Consider the following 18,920-nt stretch of genomic DNA (forward strand, 5'->3'; position numbering starts at 1 on the left):
GCACGGCAAATCCTTTTTCGGCCACCATGTGCTTGGCCTAACCTCACTTGCCTATACTCGCGACACTAAGAAAGGCATTCAACAGTAAGGCCGGGGTCACACTTGCAACTGCAATGTGAGAAACTTGCCTCAATACCCGGCAGCTGAACGCTCTGATCCAAACCGTCGGCGGCAGTGCCGGGTATTGATGCGAGAAACTCGCGCATTGCAGTTGCAAGTGTGACCTCTGCCTAAGAAAGGCATTCCGCTCCCCAAGGGTACTATTAGGCTGTGTGCCCACGGTGCGGATTCTGCTGCGTTTCCGCAGCGGTTTTGCCCCTGCAGAAACGCAGCAGTTTCGCTGACCAAGTACAGTACAATGAAACCCTATGGGGTTTCAAAAACGCTGTGCTGATGGTGTGGTTTTTTCCGTGCGGTTGTGCTGCGGTTTACAAACCGCAGCATGTCAATTGTTTTTGCGGTTTCCGCAGCGGTTTCACACCTTTAACATAGTAGGGGTGTAAAACCGCAGACCAAACCGCAGGAAAACCGCAGGTCACTTTACCTGAGGTTTTACCTGCGGTTCCGAGCGGAAAAAAACGCAGCGGAATCCGCACCGTGTGCACAAAGCCTTACACTTAAAACCGAGCCCAAAACAACCTTCTTGGTGGTTACTGCTGACTAATAGTATTCTGCAATTGTGAAATGAAATTAGTCGTGATCTGCTTTCATTATTCCGGAGACATGTAATTGTATCCTAAGGGAACATGCATATGACATGCATCCTCTTCAAAACACGCTGAGAAATTCACAGCAGCAAAATTTTCATCAATGGGGCAGATTGTTTGTTTTTATGTATTTACTTGTTAAAAACCAAAATGTGGCGGATTAACTGTAGCTTTCACTCTTTCCATTGTAAAGGGTGAAGTCAGCAGGGATAATCTGCAGCATAAATTGATCTGCCTCGGATTATAAATCCACACTTCTGGATATTTTTGGATGCAGCTTAAATCAGTTTTCATATATTCTCATTCATGATGCTGTCCATGTAAAATCTGGATAGAAAATCTGATTACCCAGGGAGTGTGGATGTAATCTTATCGATGTCACTTTTACAATAAATAGCTAAAGGTATGTGAACAAAATGTGAACACTGATCCTAAATATTTTGTTTTAGTCTTTTGGCCACATTCATTGGATATCAAGCACACAGCAATGCAGGTTCTGTAGTCAAACATTAGTATTACTAGGAGTCCAACTCGGGCCTTCAAATGGGAATCTGCGCCAGCTTTTTGCCAGCTAGTCTGAGAGCTGTGTAATGTAGGGGCAGAAACCCTGATTCCAGCGATGTGTCGCTTACTGGGCTGGTTAGCATTGTTCTGATAATCTCCTGCTGGTAAAAGTGATTTTATTAATAGAGGACTAGTAAACCTGCTGCCATGTAGTCCTCCATATTCATGTGTTATGATAACCCCACCCCATCACTGGCAGCTTTCTGTGTATACTGTGCATAGGCAGAAAGCTGCCAATCAGTGGTGTGGGTGAGGCTATACGAGCTCAGCATTCAGAGCACTGCTAGATCTGCAGCAGTGAAAACTGTTATACTATCAAAATGGCAGCAAGAAGCCCAGTAAGTGACACATCCCTATAAGGATAGAGTTTTGACCTCCACCCCATCCAACGCCTCTGGGATAGATTTGGATAGCCGAATTTCAGTCAAACCTTCTAATTTGATATTAGTCTCTTGAGTTTGTTGTGCTATCTTTGGCGATTAATTTTTAATTTTTTTTTTTCTTTTGGCCAGACCTTCTCATTCAGTGTTAGTCTCTGACCTCTCAAATGATCGTAGCAGACTCGCTGCATTATAGAAATAATACTTTTATCTCATTTGGTATATTTATATACTGTGTATATGTATAATATACTTTAATTATTTTCCCCGTGACCATGGCACGCCCATATACCTACAAGTTGGATGAAAACTTCTGTCTTCTAGCGTTCTCATTGACCGACAATCTTTCCTTCGTTTCCCTGCTGATTAAAGGATAAAAGCTGGTGAATTTCCAAGGCATTTTCTTTTTTTTTTTTTTTTCTGGTTTCTACTTTCTTTACAAGATCATGGACACCTTCAGACATCTTGTTAGCAAATCTTAAAACTTCCATTGATTTCAGTGAAAGTTAATGCTCCGGCAGCGACCGCTATGACTGGCATTGTGACAGCTGGCTTGTTTCTTCTTTCAGTAGATCTTAAAATTATAAGAATACTGAAGCACTAAAGCGGGACATAAATATTTAAGCTTTACGTTCCATTTAAGGGGATGCCAAATATAAAAAATCTAATTGACTCATTAAGCTTAATCTACCCAGTAGTTTTATAGGAAGATGCTACCAAAAAAATAGTAAAGAATATACTGGTAAATGTTTAAAAAGTTGTCAATTTCAGATCAACTATTACTGATATTAATGCTTCCTATACTCAGCTGACTTTTACCTCTTTAGATTTTCTCTGAAATCTCAAGCACATTCTCCTTTTTTCTATTTTTAAACTTGCAGCTTATTAATTGCTTCAGTGTTTTTGCTGTGTTTTTCCCTATTCAAATAAATGGAAAAAAAAACTGTAAAGAGATATTCTCATTTCCAAGATCATATCCCAATATGTAGTAGGTGTAATAATATTAGCAAATAACTTCAGTTAGAAATGTAGTATAGTTCTTCTGATTTGCTATGTCACTCACCTCATTTGCAGGGCATTATAGCAGCTTAGGTATCCATGGTTATGACCACTCATACACACGTGGTCAAAATTGTTGGTACCCCTCATTTGGTGACAGAAATAACTTAAATCTGACAAAAGTAATAATCAAAATCTATGAAAATGAGCAAATGAAAGTCAGACATTGCTTTTCAACCATGCTTCCACAGAATAAAAAAAAATATAACTCATGAAATAGGCCTGGACAGAAATGATGGTACCCTTAAGTTAATATTTTGTTGCACAACCTTTTGAGGCAATCACTGCAATCAAACTATTCCTGTAACTGTCAATTAGACTTCTGCACCTCTCAACAGGTATTTTGGCCCACTCTTGAAGAGCAAATGCAGTTGTCTCATGTTTGAAGGTTGCCTTTTCCAGACAACATGTTTCAGCTCTTTCCAAAGATGCTCAATAGGATTTAGGTCAGGGCTCAGAAGGCCAATTCAGAATAGTCCAATATTTTATTTTACTCATTTATATAGCGCCATTAATTCCACAGCGCTTTACACACATTATTATTGGCACATAGCGGTTCTGCTGCTGGGTTGTTGCCCTCCTACGGCCCCCTCCACATCTCCTGGTATACTGGCCTGTCTCCTGGTAGCGCCTCTGGATACTACGCTGACAGACACCGCAAACCTTCTTGCCACAGCTCACATTGATGTGCCATCCTGGATGAGCTGAACTACCTGAGCCACTTGTGTGGGTTGTAGAGTCTGTCTCATGCTACCACAAGTGTGAAAGGACAACCTACATTCAGAAGTGACCAAAACATCAGCCAGAAAGCATTGGTACTGAGATGTGGTCTGTGGTACCCACCTGCAGAACCACTCCTTTATTGAGGGTGTCTTGATAATTGCCAATAATTTCCATCTGTTGTCTATTCCATTTGCACAGCAGCATGTGAAATTGATTGTCAATCAGTGTTGCTTCTTAAGTGGACAGTTTGATTTTACAGAAGTTTGATTTACTTGAAGTTAAATTCTGTTGTTTAAGTGTTCCCTTTATTTTTTTGAGCAGTGTGTTATACCTACTACATATTGGGATATGATCTTGAAGATGGGAACACCCTAAGTAAAAATGTATAAAAACAAGATCATTTTACGCAATCATTTACCTGCTTACACTCTGGTGTCGGAAAATCTTCAAATACTGAACGTGTCCATATACATTTACTCCTGCAACATTTCAATATACACTCACTGGCCACTTTATTAGGTACACCTGTCCAACTGTGTGTTATGACTTAATTTCTAATCAGCCAATCACATGGCGGCAACTCAGTGCATTTAGGCATGTAGACATGGTCAAGACAATCTCCTGCAGTTCAAACCGAGCATCAGTATGGGGAAGAAAGGTGATTTGAGTGCCTTTGAACGTGGCATGATTGTTGGTGCCAGAAGGGCTGGTCTGAGAATTTCAGAAACTGCTGATCTACTGGGATTTTCACGCACAACCATCTCTAGGGTTTACAGAGAATGGTCCGAAAAAGAAAAAAAATCCAGTGAGCGGCAGTTCTGTGGCCGGAAATGCCATGTTGATACCAGAGGTCAGAGGAGAATGGGCAGACTGGTTCGAGCTGATAGAAAGGCAACAGTGACTCAAATTGCCACCCGTTACAACCAAGGTAGGCAGAAGAGCATCTCTGAACGCACAGTGCGTCGAACTTTGAGGCAGATGGGCTACAGCAGCAGAAGACCACACTGGGTACCACTCCTCTCAGCTAAGAACAGGAAACTGAGGCTACAATTTGCACAAGCTCATCGAAATTGGACAGTAGAAGATTGGAAAAACGTTGCCTGGTCTGATGAGTCTCGATTTCTGCTGCGACATTCGGATGGTAGGGTCAGAATTTGGCGTAAACAACATGAAAGCATGGATCCATCCTGCCTTGTATCAACGGTTCAGGCTGGTGGTGGTGGTGTCATGGTGTGGGGAATTTTTTCTGGGCACTCTTTGGGCCCCTTGGTACCAATTGAGCATCGTTGCAACGCCACAGCCTACCTGAGTATTGTTGCTGACCATGTCCATCCCTTTATGACCACAATGTACCCAACATCTGATGGCTACTTTCAGCAGGATAATGCGCCATGTCATAAAGCTCGAATCATCTCAGATTGGTTTCTTGAACATGACAATGAGTTCACTGTACTCAAATGGCCTCCTCAGTCACCAGATCTCAATCCAATAGAGCATCTTTGGGATGTGGTGGAACGGGAGATTCGCATCAGGGATGTGCAGCCGACAAATCTGCGCCAACTGTGTGATGCCATCATGTCAATATGGTCCAAAATCTCTGAGGAATGCTTCCAGCACCTTGTTGAATCTCTGCCACGAAGAATTGAGGCAGTTCTGAAGGCAAAAGGGGGTCCAACCCCTTACTAGCATGGTGTACCTAATAAAGTGGCCAGTGAGTGTATATACCATATTCATCAAAAATGCCACCACCGCACTTCAACTATTAACTAGAACTAGAAGGACCTTGTACATCCATACATTAAAGAAACCATCTTAATGTGAATTGTGTAATGCTTCTTTTTGCCTGTGGAGGCACTGTAGGAGAATTGAATACCACCTGCTGGGTTCTTCCCCAAATCCAGGAAAACTTGTGAACGGTTCAAATAAAAAAAAAACAAAAAAACTCCCAAGGGATTAGGATACACTTGATGGGGGCAAATGAACTGATAAGGGGTGTTGGTTGTGTTGGCATCACATACCCACATGTACATGGGTGGATGTACAGATTTTTAGGTTATTGATAATCGAAACATTAGTATATAATCAATAAATCAGCAAATTATCATTAATCTTCGCAGGGTTTACACAGGGTATGGTCAGTCATCCGACAGTCACCCTATGTAAAAGGCCCCATGGCTTTATATCCTATTGAAGGGTAATTAGTTTTCCCAAAATGAGCCTGCCTCATTATTTATTTTTTTTCGATTGCATAAATATTCCCTTTCAACAAAATGCAAAAATGTGTTGTGAACTGAGCCGACGGGTGGGTTTGTTCGCCGCAATGTGACTGATGTATTTTACTGACCCAGTAAATGGAAAATCCCGATCACCATAATTGCAGTGTTTGTAGCATGTACATGGTACTCGCACAGGCAACCTCATTATCTGGAGCAGCAAGGTTTCATGTTACTTTAATGGGAAAAGTTTTCTCTTAGAAACCAAATGATCACATCTTGTTGTATTGGGCGGCTGAAATGATGAATCATTGGGTTTTGATGTTTTATTATGTGAATCCATCTAGATTTCACTTCATCGCAGTTGTGTGGAGCAGAGGTATTTGCATCAATGATTCTTCGGAAGTCTAAAATTCTATATTTAGTTTAAGGCTTATTAATTGAGGAGGTTTTCTGGGACTTGTGGACTCTGTAACCAGACAGCAATATGGCAGTGTGCAACGGTTGCAATGATACCTATTTTGTCACTGCTGAGCTCATCTTATTTATTAAATTATATTGCCAGTGCTAGTGTGGAATGGGGGTGCCATCTGTGCACTGGTGGTGGAGGGGTGCCATCTGTGCGCTAGTGTGGAATGGGGTGCCATCTGTGCACTGGTGGTGGTGGGGTGCCATCTGTGCACTGGTGGTGGAGGGGTGCCATCTGTGCACTGGTGGTGGGGTGCCATCTGTGCGCTAGTGTGGAATGGGGTGCCATCTGTGCACTGGTGGTGGGGTGCCATCTGTGCGCTAGTGTGGAATGGGGTGCCATCTGTGCACTGGTGGTGGTGGGGTGCCATCTGTGCACTGGTGGTGGTGGGGTGCCATCTGTGCGCTAGTGTGGAATGGGGTGCCATCTGTGCACTGGTGGTGGAGGGGTGCCATCTGTGCACTGGTGGTGGAGGGGGTGCCATCTGTCCACTGGTGGTGGTGGGGTGCCATCTGTGCACTGGTTGTGGTGGGGTGCCATCTGTGCACTGGTGGTGGTGGGGTGCCATCGGTGCACTGGTGGTGGTTGGGTGCCATCGGTGCACTGGTGGTGGTGGGGTGCCATCGGGGCACTGGTGGTGGGGTGCCATCGGGGCACTGGTGGTGGAGGGGTGCCATCTGTGCACTGGTGGTGGTGGGGTGCCATCTGTGCACTGGTGGTGGTGGGGTGCCATCGGTGCACTGGTGGTGGGGTGCCATCGGTGCACTGGTGGTGGTGGGGTGCCATCGGTGCACTGGTGGTGGTGGGGTGCCATCGGTGCACTGGTGGTGGTGGGGTGCCATCGGTGCACTGGTGGTGGTGGGGTGCCATCGGTGCACTGGTTGTGGTGGGGTGCCATCTGTGCGCTGGTGGTGGTGGTGGGGTGCCATCTGTGCACTGATCGGGGGGGGGGGGGGGGGTCTGTTACAATGACTCTTCTTTCTTTCCTTCTCTCTGCTGGTTGCTTTTCTCCAGTGCTTGATCGATAGTGGACACAGTCTCCTGTGCTGAAGCTGTGCATGATTCCCTTTTCTGTGGCTAGCACAGCTGCAGTACAAGAGTAAGGATTCGGCCAGCACATAGTAACCTTCTGCGCATGCACCAACCGATTTAAGAGCGGTGCATATACAAGATTTCGGCCATGAAGAGAGGTGGTGCCATGCAGCCAGTCAGCTGAGGGCGGGAGGGGAGCCATGGACTCAGTCAAGTTTGCAAATGACTAAAAAAGACAAACAGGTTTTCCTCAATTGGAAAGCATATCCATACCAGCACAATGTTCCATTCATAAAGCTGGAGTCACACATAGCAACTTACCAGCGATCCCGACAACGATATCAACGTGTCAGGATCGCTGGTAAGTCGCTATGTGATCGCTGGTGAGCTGTCAAACAGACAGCTTCACCAGCGATTAGCACAGCGACGCCGAGCGCGCGGCATCTCTGTGTTCGTTAGCGCTGATGCCATATTCATGTCAAAAATAGAATTAAAATAAAAAATATTGTTATTCTCACCTTCCGACGTCCCGCGCAGTCTTCCCGCCTCTCTCCACGCTCCGGTCCCAGTAATCCTTTGCGAGAATGACCGCGATGACGTCCGTTCTCGCGGGATCGCGAAGTCTCGCGGTCATTCTTGCAAAGGATTACTGGGACCGGGAGCGTGGAGAGAGGCAGGAAGACTGCGCGGGACGTCGGAAGGTGAGAATAACAATATTTTTTATTTTTTTTTTTTTATTATTTTTTACATCCTAGTACAGCTGATCGCTGGTCTCCCGCCTGTCACACGCAGCGATGCGTGCTGGCCAGCGGGAGATCAGCGACAAAAAAATGTCCAGAGGTTTCTTGCAGCGATCAGAGATACCGGAAGGGGGGCCGTTCGCTGTCACACACAGCGATCACACTGGTGAGATTGCGGTGTGTGACGGGGCTTTAACACTGACTGCATCTATACCTGACCTAGCATTGCCCCTTATCTGAGCTGTCAGAGGGCCTTTTGTAAAATCTAAACTGTAGGGGAGGGAATGGCCGGCCCCTTTGCCAACCTACTCACTAGTTAATAAAAAATGCCAAAGACGTTTGCCAAAAGCCTCAGCAACCTAGGTAAAACTGAGTTTCTTGGATGCTTTCTCACCAAACTGGTTGAGAGCCTCAGCCCTCCCAGTACTTTTTCGTCTGTGTTCTTACATCAGGTAGATTTGATTACGCTTATAAAGATTTATGTAAAACTAAACATTCTGGAGTGAAAGACAGAACTTTATCTTCTTTCTGCCTTTTTCTATCATTATTTGCAAATGTTCTCTTGGGGTTCATTACTCAGTGAGATACATTATCACACATTACGAAGAGTGATAAGTGGGAGATCGGCCATTCATCACGCCCGAGAATGACGTGGAGTAGCCGAGTGTGCCGTCTTCTGAGCCTTTGCTAATAAATTGAGTTGTTGGACTTGGACCAGGCAAGCATCCAACCGAAATGTCATTTTTCTGATTTTGTCCTTGACCAATCAAACTCCTCTAACTTTTCTATTTCTAAAAATAATTTTCCACTTGCCTTGTTTTATGTAACCTTGAGGTGCATTTCACTGACAAGAATTGCATGAGCAGGCAAGTGGTAAAATTAGCATTCTCTCATATATTGGATGGCTCATTTCCTATTTTCAGATTTTAATTTATTTCCACTAACCTTTTTCAGTCTAACGCGCCAATATTAGCAATGCAGGTGACCCTCAAATCCGGGGGGGTTAGAGAACTTCCTCCTTTCAATTTTCTTTTCTGAACACAAGTTATTACATCCTGACTTTTTTTTTAATACTAAAACACTTAGATATTGCAGACATTACAGAATAGGTAATATGTTGGGTTTTGATGTCTATAAGCACATACTATAGGCCTGATTCCTGAGGGCTGATGTTTACTCTTGTCTAGATCAAGGGTCGTGCTGGAGTGAAACTCTCCTGATTCATGAATAGCGGCATGCATGTGTGGGGACGTAGTAATGTGCCTGCTCTAAGGGCCATGTATGGGGACGTAGTACTGTGCCTGCTCTAAGGGCCATGTGTGGGGACGTAGTAATGTGCCTGCTCTAAGGGCCATGTGTGGGGACGTAGTACTGTGCCTGCTCTAAGGGCCATGTGTGGGGACGTAGTACTGTGCCTGCTCTAAGGGCCATGGGTGGTGACGTAGTATTGTGCCTGCTCTAAAGGCCATGTGTGGAGACTTAATTCTGTGCCTGCTCTAAGGGCCATGTGTGGGGACGTAGTACTGTGCCTGCTCTAAGGGCCATGTGTGGGGACGTAGTACTGTGCCTGCTCTAAGGGCCATGTGTGGGGACGTAGTAATGTGCCTGCTCTAAGGGCCATTTGTGGGGATGTAGTACTGGGCCCCTAAGGGCCATGTGTGGTGACGTAGTACTGTGCCTGCTCTAAGGGCCATGTGTGGTGACGTAGTACTGTGCCTGCTCTAAAGGCCATGTGTGGAGACTTAGTTCTGTGCCTGCTCTAAGGGCCATGTGTGGGGACGTAGTACTGTGCCTGCTCTAAGGGCCATGTGTGGGGACGTAGTAATGTGCCTGCTCTAAGGGCCATTTGTGGGGATGTAGTACTGGGCCCCTAAGGGCCATGTGTGGTGACGTAGTACTGTGCCTGCTCTAAGGGCCATGTGTGGTGACTTAGTACTGGGCCCCTAAGGGCCATGTGTGGTGACTTAGTACTGGGCCCCTAAGGGCCATGTGTGGGGACGTAGTACTGGGCCCCTAAGGGCCGTGTGTGGGGATGTAGTACTGGGCCCCTAAGGGCCATGTGTGGGGACGTAGTACTGGGCCCCTAAGGGCCGTGTGTGGGGACGTAGTACTGGGCCCCTAAGGGCCATGTGTGTGGGATATATAGTACTGTGATCTGATGGGCATTTGTTGGTGAAAGCATTGGAGGGGAGTAAGTGTTATTTTATTGGGGGCACATATAGGGATTGATAAAGAGTTGTACAAGTAGTGGACAACCCCTTTAAGTACGTGCCCATGATCAGGAATGGCAGCGTTCTTGATGCAGCGCACTTGCACTGTGATCAAAACGCTGCCTTGTACAGTACAAGCTCAGTGGATGGGATTTATACAAATCCCATGCCCACTGTCCTTCTATTTGACGCCACGTAAACTCACCCGCGGTGCGGGTTTTCAAGACACAGCTTTTCAATTTCTGTGCAGGAGACGCTAGTTTCAACAGTAGATGTATCGGATGTGGTAAATCCGCATTGTTCATTGAACACAGATTTACCTACGTGATTTACGCTGCTACTTCCTGATCGTGGGAACGTAGCCATTAAGTTCGGTTGATTTGTTTGGGCAGCCATAACAATCACGGTCTATATCATGTGGCCTCTTGGGAGAATAATTTGCTCAACCTTGATCTGGAATATTTCAACACATTCCAGAGATTCTGAGACTGCTTATTTGTGACACGTTGCACTTTAGTGATAAATTTGGGTTAATGTTTTGTTTTTATTTAGAAAAATATCTGAAATTTAATACATTTTGAAAAAAATATCAATTTTCAATCTTTGAATGCTTATACCCTTAAACCCTGTATATCACAAAAAAATACCATTTCTACTCTAAATCAGCATAATTTTTCAAATGTTCTTTTTTGTTAAGCTGCCAGGATTAAAAGGTTTAGCAACAATTATTATTATTTTTTTTTTTATGGGAAATTTACAAAACTTTACAAAAATCTTTTGTCTAAGGACCTATGCAACTTTGTAGTGACTTTGTGGGGCATGTGTATTTAACCCTACCCCCCAAATTGATAGCATTTTAAAAACTGCATCCCTCAAAGTGTTCAGGTTTGCTGTTAATAAGTGTGTTAATTTCTGTGAAACGCCTAAAGGGTTAACAGTGTAGAATGTCCGTATATACTCGCGTATAAGCTGAGATTTTCAGCCCATTTTTTGGGGCTGAAAGTCCCCCCCTCGGCTTATACACGAGTCATATACGCCAGGGGGTTGGAGGGGGAGCGGGGGTGTCAGATCATACTTACCCCCCGGCGCGTCCCTGCAGGCCCCCCCCCCCCGCCCCGCTTCTCCCACGGCCTCCCTTCAGCGGTCACGTGGTACCGCTCATTAAAATCATGAATATACGCATATTCATGACTTTAATGAGCGGTACCGGGAGACCGTGAAAGTATATGCAATATTCACCTGTCCCCATTCCAGCGCTGCTCACCACTGTCTACCGGGTCCTCTGTCAGTGACGTTCAGGCAGCAAAGGGCGCGATGACATGGTTAGTGCACGCCGCGCCTTCTGCCTGAACAGTCACTGACGGAGGGACCTGGCAGACAGCGGCGAGCAGCGTTGGACCAGGGACAGGTGAATATCTCAGGTGCCAGGGTCCTGAGCCAGTGGTGACACTGGCACCTGGCCCCCAGTGACGGAGAGGTGAGTATGTAATTTTTTTTTATTTGCAGCAGCATATGGGGGCATAATCTATGGAGCATCTTGTGGGGGCATACTCTATGGAGCATCTTGTGGGGGCATACTCTATGGAGCATCTTATGGGGGCATACTCTATGGAGCATCTTATGGGGGCATACTCTATGGAGCATCTTATGGGGGCATAATCTATGGAGCATCTTATGGGGGCATAATCTATGGAGCATCTTATGGGGGCATAATCTATGGAGCATTTTATGGGGGCATAATCTATGGAGCATCTTATGGGGGCATAATCTATGGAGCATCTTATGGGGCAGCATATGGGGCATAATCTATGGAGCATCTTATGGGGGCATAATCTATGGAGCATCTTATGGGGGCATAATCTATGGAGCATCTTATGGGGGCATAATCTATGGAGCATCTTATGGGGGCATAATCTATGGAGAATCTTATGGGGCAGCATATGGGGCATAATCTATGGAACATCTTATGGGGCAGCATATGGGGCATAATCTATGGAACATCTTATGGGGCCATAACCTTTATGGAGCAGCATATGGGGCAGCATATGGGGCATATTCTATGGGGCAGCATATGGGGCATATTCTATTGAGCATCTTATGGGGCCATTATTAACCTTTGTGCTGCATTATATGGGGCATATTTTGTATGGAGCATCTTATGGGGCCATCATGAACTGTATGGAGCATTATATGGGGCTCCTGATTCAATATGGATATTCAAAAACATTTAACCTATTGATGTCTCCATTAATTTTACTTTTTTTGGTATCTATTTTCTATTTTTGATATTTACCAGTAGCTGCTGCATTTTCCACCCTAGGCTTATACGCAAGTCAATAAGTTTTCTTGTGGCAGATTAAGGGGGGTCAGCTTATACACGAGTATATACGGTAATCGATTGAAAAATTAAATTTTGTGTGATTAAAAATTTGCTAAGACTCTGCTGCTATTAATTGGCCTGGTGTTGTCATGATCATGATAGTGCCGTTGAGCCCCCTTTCTCTAACCTATTTAGATGCCGCTGTCTGTATATTCACAGCATCATCTAGTGAGTTAAACGACTGATTGTGTCCGATGCAGCAGGATGTCAGTTTTCGTGTACACAGCTGACTCCCGCTGCATTTTTGCGCTGTTTACTTTTTTCCTTAGGTCTGTAAAAAGTCATATTGGCTGTTACACAAAAAAAATACTGCTTTTCATTGTCGGGGGTGGAGTGGGTCACTTTTTTTCTTATTCATTAACTAATGTGGTTGCTTTTTTTTTCTCTAAATTTTGCCCTCCTTTAGGACTTAAACCTGCAGTTAGATAGTCATCTATCTGACTATTCAACTGCAGGTTTAAGTCCCCAATGGGGACTAAAAAAACATAAATATTTCCCCAACTGCATTAGGATTGCATTCCTGCTACATGGTCCGATTCTCCTGGCAAATTTTCTACCTGCTTGGTCTGCATGGAGATGTGACTGCTGCAGTCACTCACTAGCCGCAGAGGTAAGCTGCACTTCACATCTCTGTACATCCCGTCCGGATGGGCCTTCACTCTGCTTCCTCTTTGGTTTAGACAGAATTATTCGGCAGAAGTCATCTGACTCTCTGACTCCCTTCATATTTACACGTACCCAACATTACCTGATGGAAGTACCGTCAAAGTGACTTCAGAACTGGTTCCCGAGCCACCTTGTCTCCTGTCGAGGTCCGTTGGTCTGCCCATCAGCAGTAGTCAGATGCCATCACACCTCTCAGATACTGGGTGACATATTCTAGATAGGCGCCACCAGTATCTTGCTTTTCTATCGTTTATACTGAAATGGCAGCTGCAATGATGAACAATTGTAGAGAACAGACTGGAGTTTATGGAGTGGCGGTTACCTGCCAATACGCCACAATGATGCTACAATTAGACACTGCGGGTGACATCAATTTTGTGGTTTTGTTAGGTAATAACCACGGTGTCATTGCTGGATTGCGTGTCTTGCCTCCGCGGTATAATGTCCTCTTTTCGCTGTCTGCCAGCTCTTCTCTGCACAGTGCGGTCTCCCAGTGCACGCCGCCTCTTACCCGGCTGATGCGTCTCCCTCGTAGGTACCTGTTATACACATGCAAAGCCATTTGCGCTCCACATTACAGAAATGCCTTCTTTTGGTAAATGAGCTGCTGAGATAGTAATAGTTTATAAGTCATTTCATCTGCTAAACGGCGTCCCCCGCAGTGCAGACTGATGGCTGCAGGATGTGGTTGCAGCAAATTACAGATAAATAAGCTTGATTTGGGTCAGCCTTCCCTGATACCTTGTGTTGGCCGCCGGTATCTACCCTGTGCTGTTATTCTTCCCAAGTAGGAATAATGCCGCATATTTATTTGCATTCACTACCTGGGGTAGTCACTCATTCATCTAACCACACAAGGATTTATGAGATACTAGACAGCTGCGCTTTTATTATTTTCCCCTTCGACTTGTTGGATAACAGTACTGCAGTCATGGATACTTGTTGTAGAGGATACACTATATCTCCGTATATTTCTTATCTAGTTCTACAGAATATCTGTATTAAATAGGAGTGGGATTTAGTCTAAATGCATGGCGGGTTTTCGGTTTTGTGTTTTTCTTTTTTTGGTTAAAGTCATAATTTTGGTCCTCCTCAATGTTCCCGGTGTAATATAAAGGGAAACTTTCACTTTGGTAATTTTGTGTTAGACCCTAGAAATATGTTATTGATATGCTTGGGGGCTTGGCCCACCATTGATTATATTGGTTTTATTGTTTGGAGGAAGCTCTAGCATGCTTCCGTAATTCCGTGTGTTTTAATGGTTGCCTCTTGTGTTGATGGATGCCCGTGCCAAGACCTGTGGATCCCAATGTTATATAGAGGAGCTCTTTTATTATGTGTGTGCCCCTTTCAAAGGCTAAAAGGTCATCAGATTTCCTCTAACATTTGAGCGATTAGTTCTTGAAACTACTGCAGGCTACCAATAAGTCAGGGGTCACATCAAACGAACGTGTGTGATTTTTCCTCATCTCCACAACTTTTTAAAGTTGTCGACTTGGTTAAACTACCGCATCGGGGACAGGTCAAATGCAATGCTCCCCTGGCCAGCGACCTAGCCATCCTGGCCATAATGCAAGTCATATATGGCCACAAATCCTGCAGATTTTGATTGTTGACAACTGTCGCAGTAGCACATGCACCACATCGTCAATCACTACATTCAATGTCGTAATGCAATATTGCATGATCCTTCATTTTGTGTTTTCAAACTCGCAGCCTTTAGCCCAAACTCCATTCTGAGCCAAGGGAGTCATTACAGGGGTTGTTTCTCACAGTCTGAAGGATTATGATTGTCTCGCTAGTCTGTATTGGGATCAGACCTATCTGACGCTTTTGCTTGGTTTGCCGTTAATTGAGATTTTTGCAGTGCCGTTCCGCCTGCACCTCAGTGTGCGCCGGCCTTTTGTCAGGCGGCACCGTGTATCCTTTCATACTCCAACACCCTTCTTAAGTATCCATGTTTCTTCTCAAGAGCATCTTAGCGCTGATGGTTTCATTCACACTCCTTTTTTTTTTGCTTTTCCTGCCAACATTTGCTGAACGTGAATCTCATTTATAAATATTTAATCCACTCATTTTTCCAGAATTGTGTGTGTAAAACAAAAGGCGACTCGCATCCCGCTTCTCCCCTCGGCTCTCACTCCAGCGGGCACTTCATAAAAAGCCGTGTACATACAGGAAAACATCTGTTCAGGAGAATCAGAAGCCAGCACTGTGCTTACTGCTTTCTGCTGCTAGTGTGGTACATACTAACTAGGAAGTACTGGTGCTGGACGTGATTTTGGATGTAGGATTATATTACCATTATCGGCTGCCGCTGAAGAATTTCCAGTGTAAGGCGCTCAGTGTGGATGTGGTTGCTGCAGTATGACTGATGGCTACGGTCAAAAAGCCACCATATACTTTCAGGTCAGCAAACCTGACAATTTGGAAGGATCAGCCAGCTATGCAATATTTATGGGGGCTCCAGACTCTTCCCTAATGGGGTCTTTTGCAGTAATTAAGAATCTGAAATGATGAACTTTGGTGTCCAATTCTTTTGTTCTCGGGGCAAGTGAGTCACCGGCAAAGATGTCTGGGTAGCAGCTTACTCCCCACACAATAGAGTACACATGCACGCCCGTGAAAACAGAGCATGCGTGTGTATGGGGAGGTCGGGAAAAAGGTCATCATCCAAACAAGCACTTGGCTGACAACTGCTGAAGATATATGGCAGCTTCAAGGGATCTGTTTGAGGAGACAGCGTTTCTTCCGTTCCGACATAAATGTAAAGACTGCAACAATGGCATGACATTGTTTGTCAGGAGAGACAACAAATCAAGCCAGACATGTCACTCGAAGCAATGATCACCGAGCTACGACTTGCCTGCTTTGGACACATCGTACGAAGAGAGCAATCATTGTAAAAGGACATCGTAGTCGGAAGAATAGAAGGAAGAAGTTGAAGAGGAAGATCAACAACTCGATGGCTTGACACTAATAAGATAACGGCGGCGAAGACCCTAGTGGACCTATCTAGCCTTGCGCAAGATCGATCTTCCTACAGATCGTTTATCCATCAAGTTGCCATGTCTCGAGATCGAGCCGTTAATAATAATAATAATAATAATAATAATAATAAAAAAGGAGCGATTAGTGGTAGCACTGATCTCTGCTATTAAAAGCAAATGCCGGCTATTTAACACAGCCAGCATCTGCCCTAGGTGGAGCGTGCCCAGCTCCACACACCCTGAACTGCTCCATGACCTGTTTATAATTATAATCATTAAGGGGGTGAGGTATGCTGCTAGTTCACTGACCAAAATATGACTTTTGTAGGAAAAAAAATTCAACATGGCTGTCTTCATTTCGGTTGATTACAGTTATGTGATCATATAAAACAATTGTTAGTCTTAAAGAACCCCATTCACAGATTAACCCACTGGGTTTGGCAGGAACGGATCGTCGGATGTTTACAGAGGCCTCTTGACTCTTCCCTGATAGATGACATTGAGACAGTGAAGGATTGGGCAGTGGGAATGTTATTGCCTGATCCTTCTGTCTTTAGCGGAGATGATCCACTGGTAATGGTTTTGTCTAATCTCTCTCTGTTGAAAAATAAACATGAACTTTTGGCTGAGCGGAGAGCTCATATGTATGTGGGAGCCAGTAGTGGCTCAAACGTTCATTAAGCAGAACGAACTACAGACTGTGTATGGCCAGCTTTAAGTTTTCATCCAATGAATGATCCCTTTGTTTAAAGGGACTTTGTCAAAATGACTGTTCCAACAAAGCACAGGTGCTCGTTGCTCCATGGTGGGGCCTATCGTTTAGGTACACCATCCCACCTTCCGTTTTTCCAGGAGTCCATGTGTATGGTGGAGTCTGGACAGGTGGCTCTCTGGCTTACTAATGTTCGGCCTCTCTAACATGTATGGGCAATTTTTAAAGGGAACCTGTCGTGGAAAATGGAGTCTTATCTGCAGACAGGATTTCAAGACCAGGAGGAGCTGATCATATTGTAGTATAGCTCTGTGTGAAAAGTTTTGATAAAACTTTCATTATTTAATTTTAATCCCTGAGTTTGCATGACTGTGTGTCTAGTGGTCTGTTCTCTTTGATGATTGGCGGTCTTTCCTGTATGTATGTGTCCAGTGGGCGGTTTTAATGATTGGCAGTCACTGGAGTCGTATGGAAACGCCAGGGAATTGAATGGATAATATACAAGATATACTGACTCTTTTCCAGCAAACCTATACATCACCCTGCTCGACTTCTCTGTAGCATGCTGTCCACAGAGCAGACTGCAAAGGTTCCCCTTTAAGGTCATCTGCAGACCTAAATCTGCTGATGACTGAATGAACAATTTGGTTGCTTAGTGATCGTTACTCAAACATAGTTAATAGGGTCCTTAAGGTGGCCATACACCCTTGGTAATTTTGTGCATGATTGTTTGGCGGTGCATGAAGATTGGAGAGTACAGCAGGGACTGTTCATGTGCTCTCCCCACAGCAAAACTGAACGTCCATGAACGGAAGGTCACTAGTGATGACCTGTGCACTGAACCTGGCACCATCAGCTCCTAGACCACATGATCGCTGCACACGTAACTGGGCCAGGAAAAAGTGTTAACTTCACGTGCTATGTGAGGCTTGGCCTTATCAAAAACGAGCACACATTTGGATATGTATTACAAGGTTAATGTTTTCAACAAGTTAGGCTTTGAAAAACCTCACCTCTACATATGTACTTATATTCAGACTTGACACAGGCGGTTTATTGCTTTTTTTTTTTTTTTTTATTCTTTCCAGGTGCTCACCAGATGCTGCTCCTGGCTGTGTTCGTCACTCCCATCACAGATATAACTTCAGACTTTTCTAAATTCCAAGAGATGATTGAAACCACCATGGACATGGAGCAGGTAAGTCCCTCCTAGGCCTTGTATAAGTTTTACAAGAAGGCCAGGTCCCTCATAGTAAGGCCTGGTCCCTCATAGTAAGGCCTGGTCCCTCATAGTAAGGCCAGGTCCCTCATAGTAAGGCCAGGTCCCTCATAGTAAGGCCAGGTCCCTCATAATAAGGCCAGGTCCCTCATAATAAGGCCTGGTCCCTGATATTAAGACGGCCTGGTCCCTGATAATATGAAGGCCTGCTCCCCTATTTAAATGTACAGCACAGACCTTGTCCCATTCCTCTCACCTGGCACAGTGTATGAGTGCTAGGAGTATACTGCGCAGGGGGTCTGCAGGGTCTGTCATATTTTCCTAAGGTAACTGCAGTCTGCTGTATTATACTGCTGCCTATAGACCTTAATTACATAATAGAGTTTAATGCTTTCAATAGAGTTTATTGCACAGATTACATTGATTTTAGCGGGAAAGTAATTGCATATATGTCCGCTCCATTATAATAAGAAAGCGAAAACAGACAATGCTGTAGATCGTTGACGTGCTGCTCTTTTCAGTGATTGAGATTTTTCCCTTAACATTCCCATAGCATCCAGGTGCTGCGCAGCTTACGCTTATGCTACGGTTAGTTAGTTTCAGTGATCGCCTTTATATATGTCAGCTAATTTTTGAAAGGTTATCATGTTTGATACTGTATCGTCAGACATTAGCTATTCTGTGGTGGGGGGGGGAGAACTCTGCAGCAAGAGTTTAAGGAGTTATTGCATAATTAGAAAACTTTTCTTAATGAAACTTGGCACACAACGGATGAATAAAAAGAATGATTTTAATGTAGTCCAAGATTGGTGTATATCCAAGAATTAGTACAATTGATACAAACGTTTCGGCCTAA

At 44.5% G+C, this 18,920-nt stretch overlaps 1 protein-coding gene across 2 annotated transcripts in view; it reads left to right on the forward strand.

Moving 5' to 3' along the window:
• The window catches only part of MSH2 (mutS homolog 2), a 194,231-nt gene that overhangs the window by 51,281 nt on the left and 124,030 nt on the right, over positions 1 to 18,920 (forward strand). For both annotated transcript variants that reach the window (XM_073554007.1, XM_073554008.1), the window contains one exon: positions 17,934 to 18,043. In XM_073554007.1, coding sequence (XP_073410108.1) covers positions 17,934 to 18,043 — 110 coding nt within the window. The remainder of the gene's footprint in view (positions 1 to 17,933; positions 18,044 to 18,920) is intronic.

The sequence above is a fragment of the Dendrobates tinctorius genome, unplaced genomic scaffold (assembly GCF_039654945.1).
Source record: "Dendrobates tinctorius isolate UK_male_01 unplaced genomic scaffold, ASM3965494v1 ptg000205l, whole genome shotgun sequence".
Lineage (NCBI taxonomy): Eukaryota > Metazoa > Chordata > Amphibia > Anura > Dendrobatidae > Dendrobates > Dendrobates tinctorius.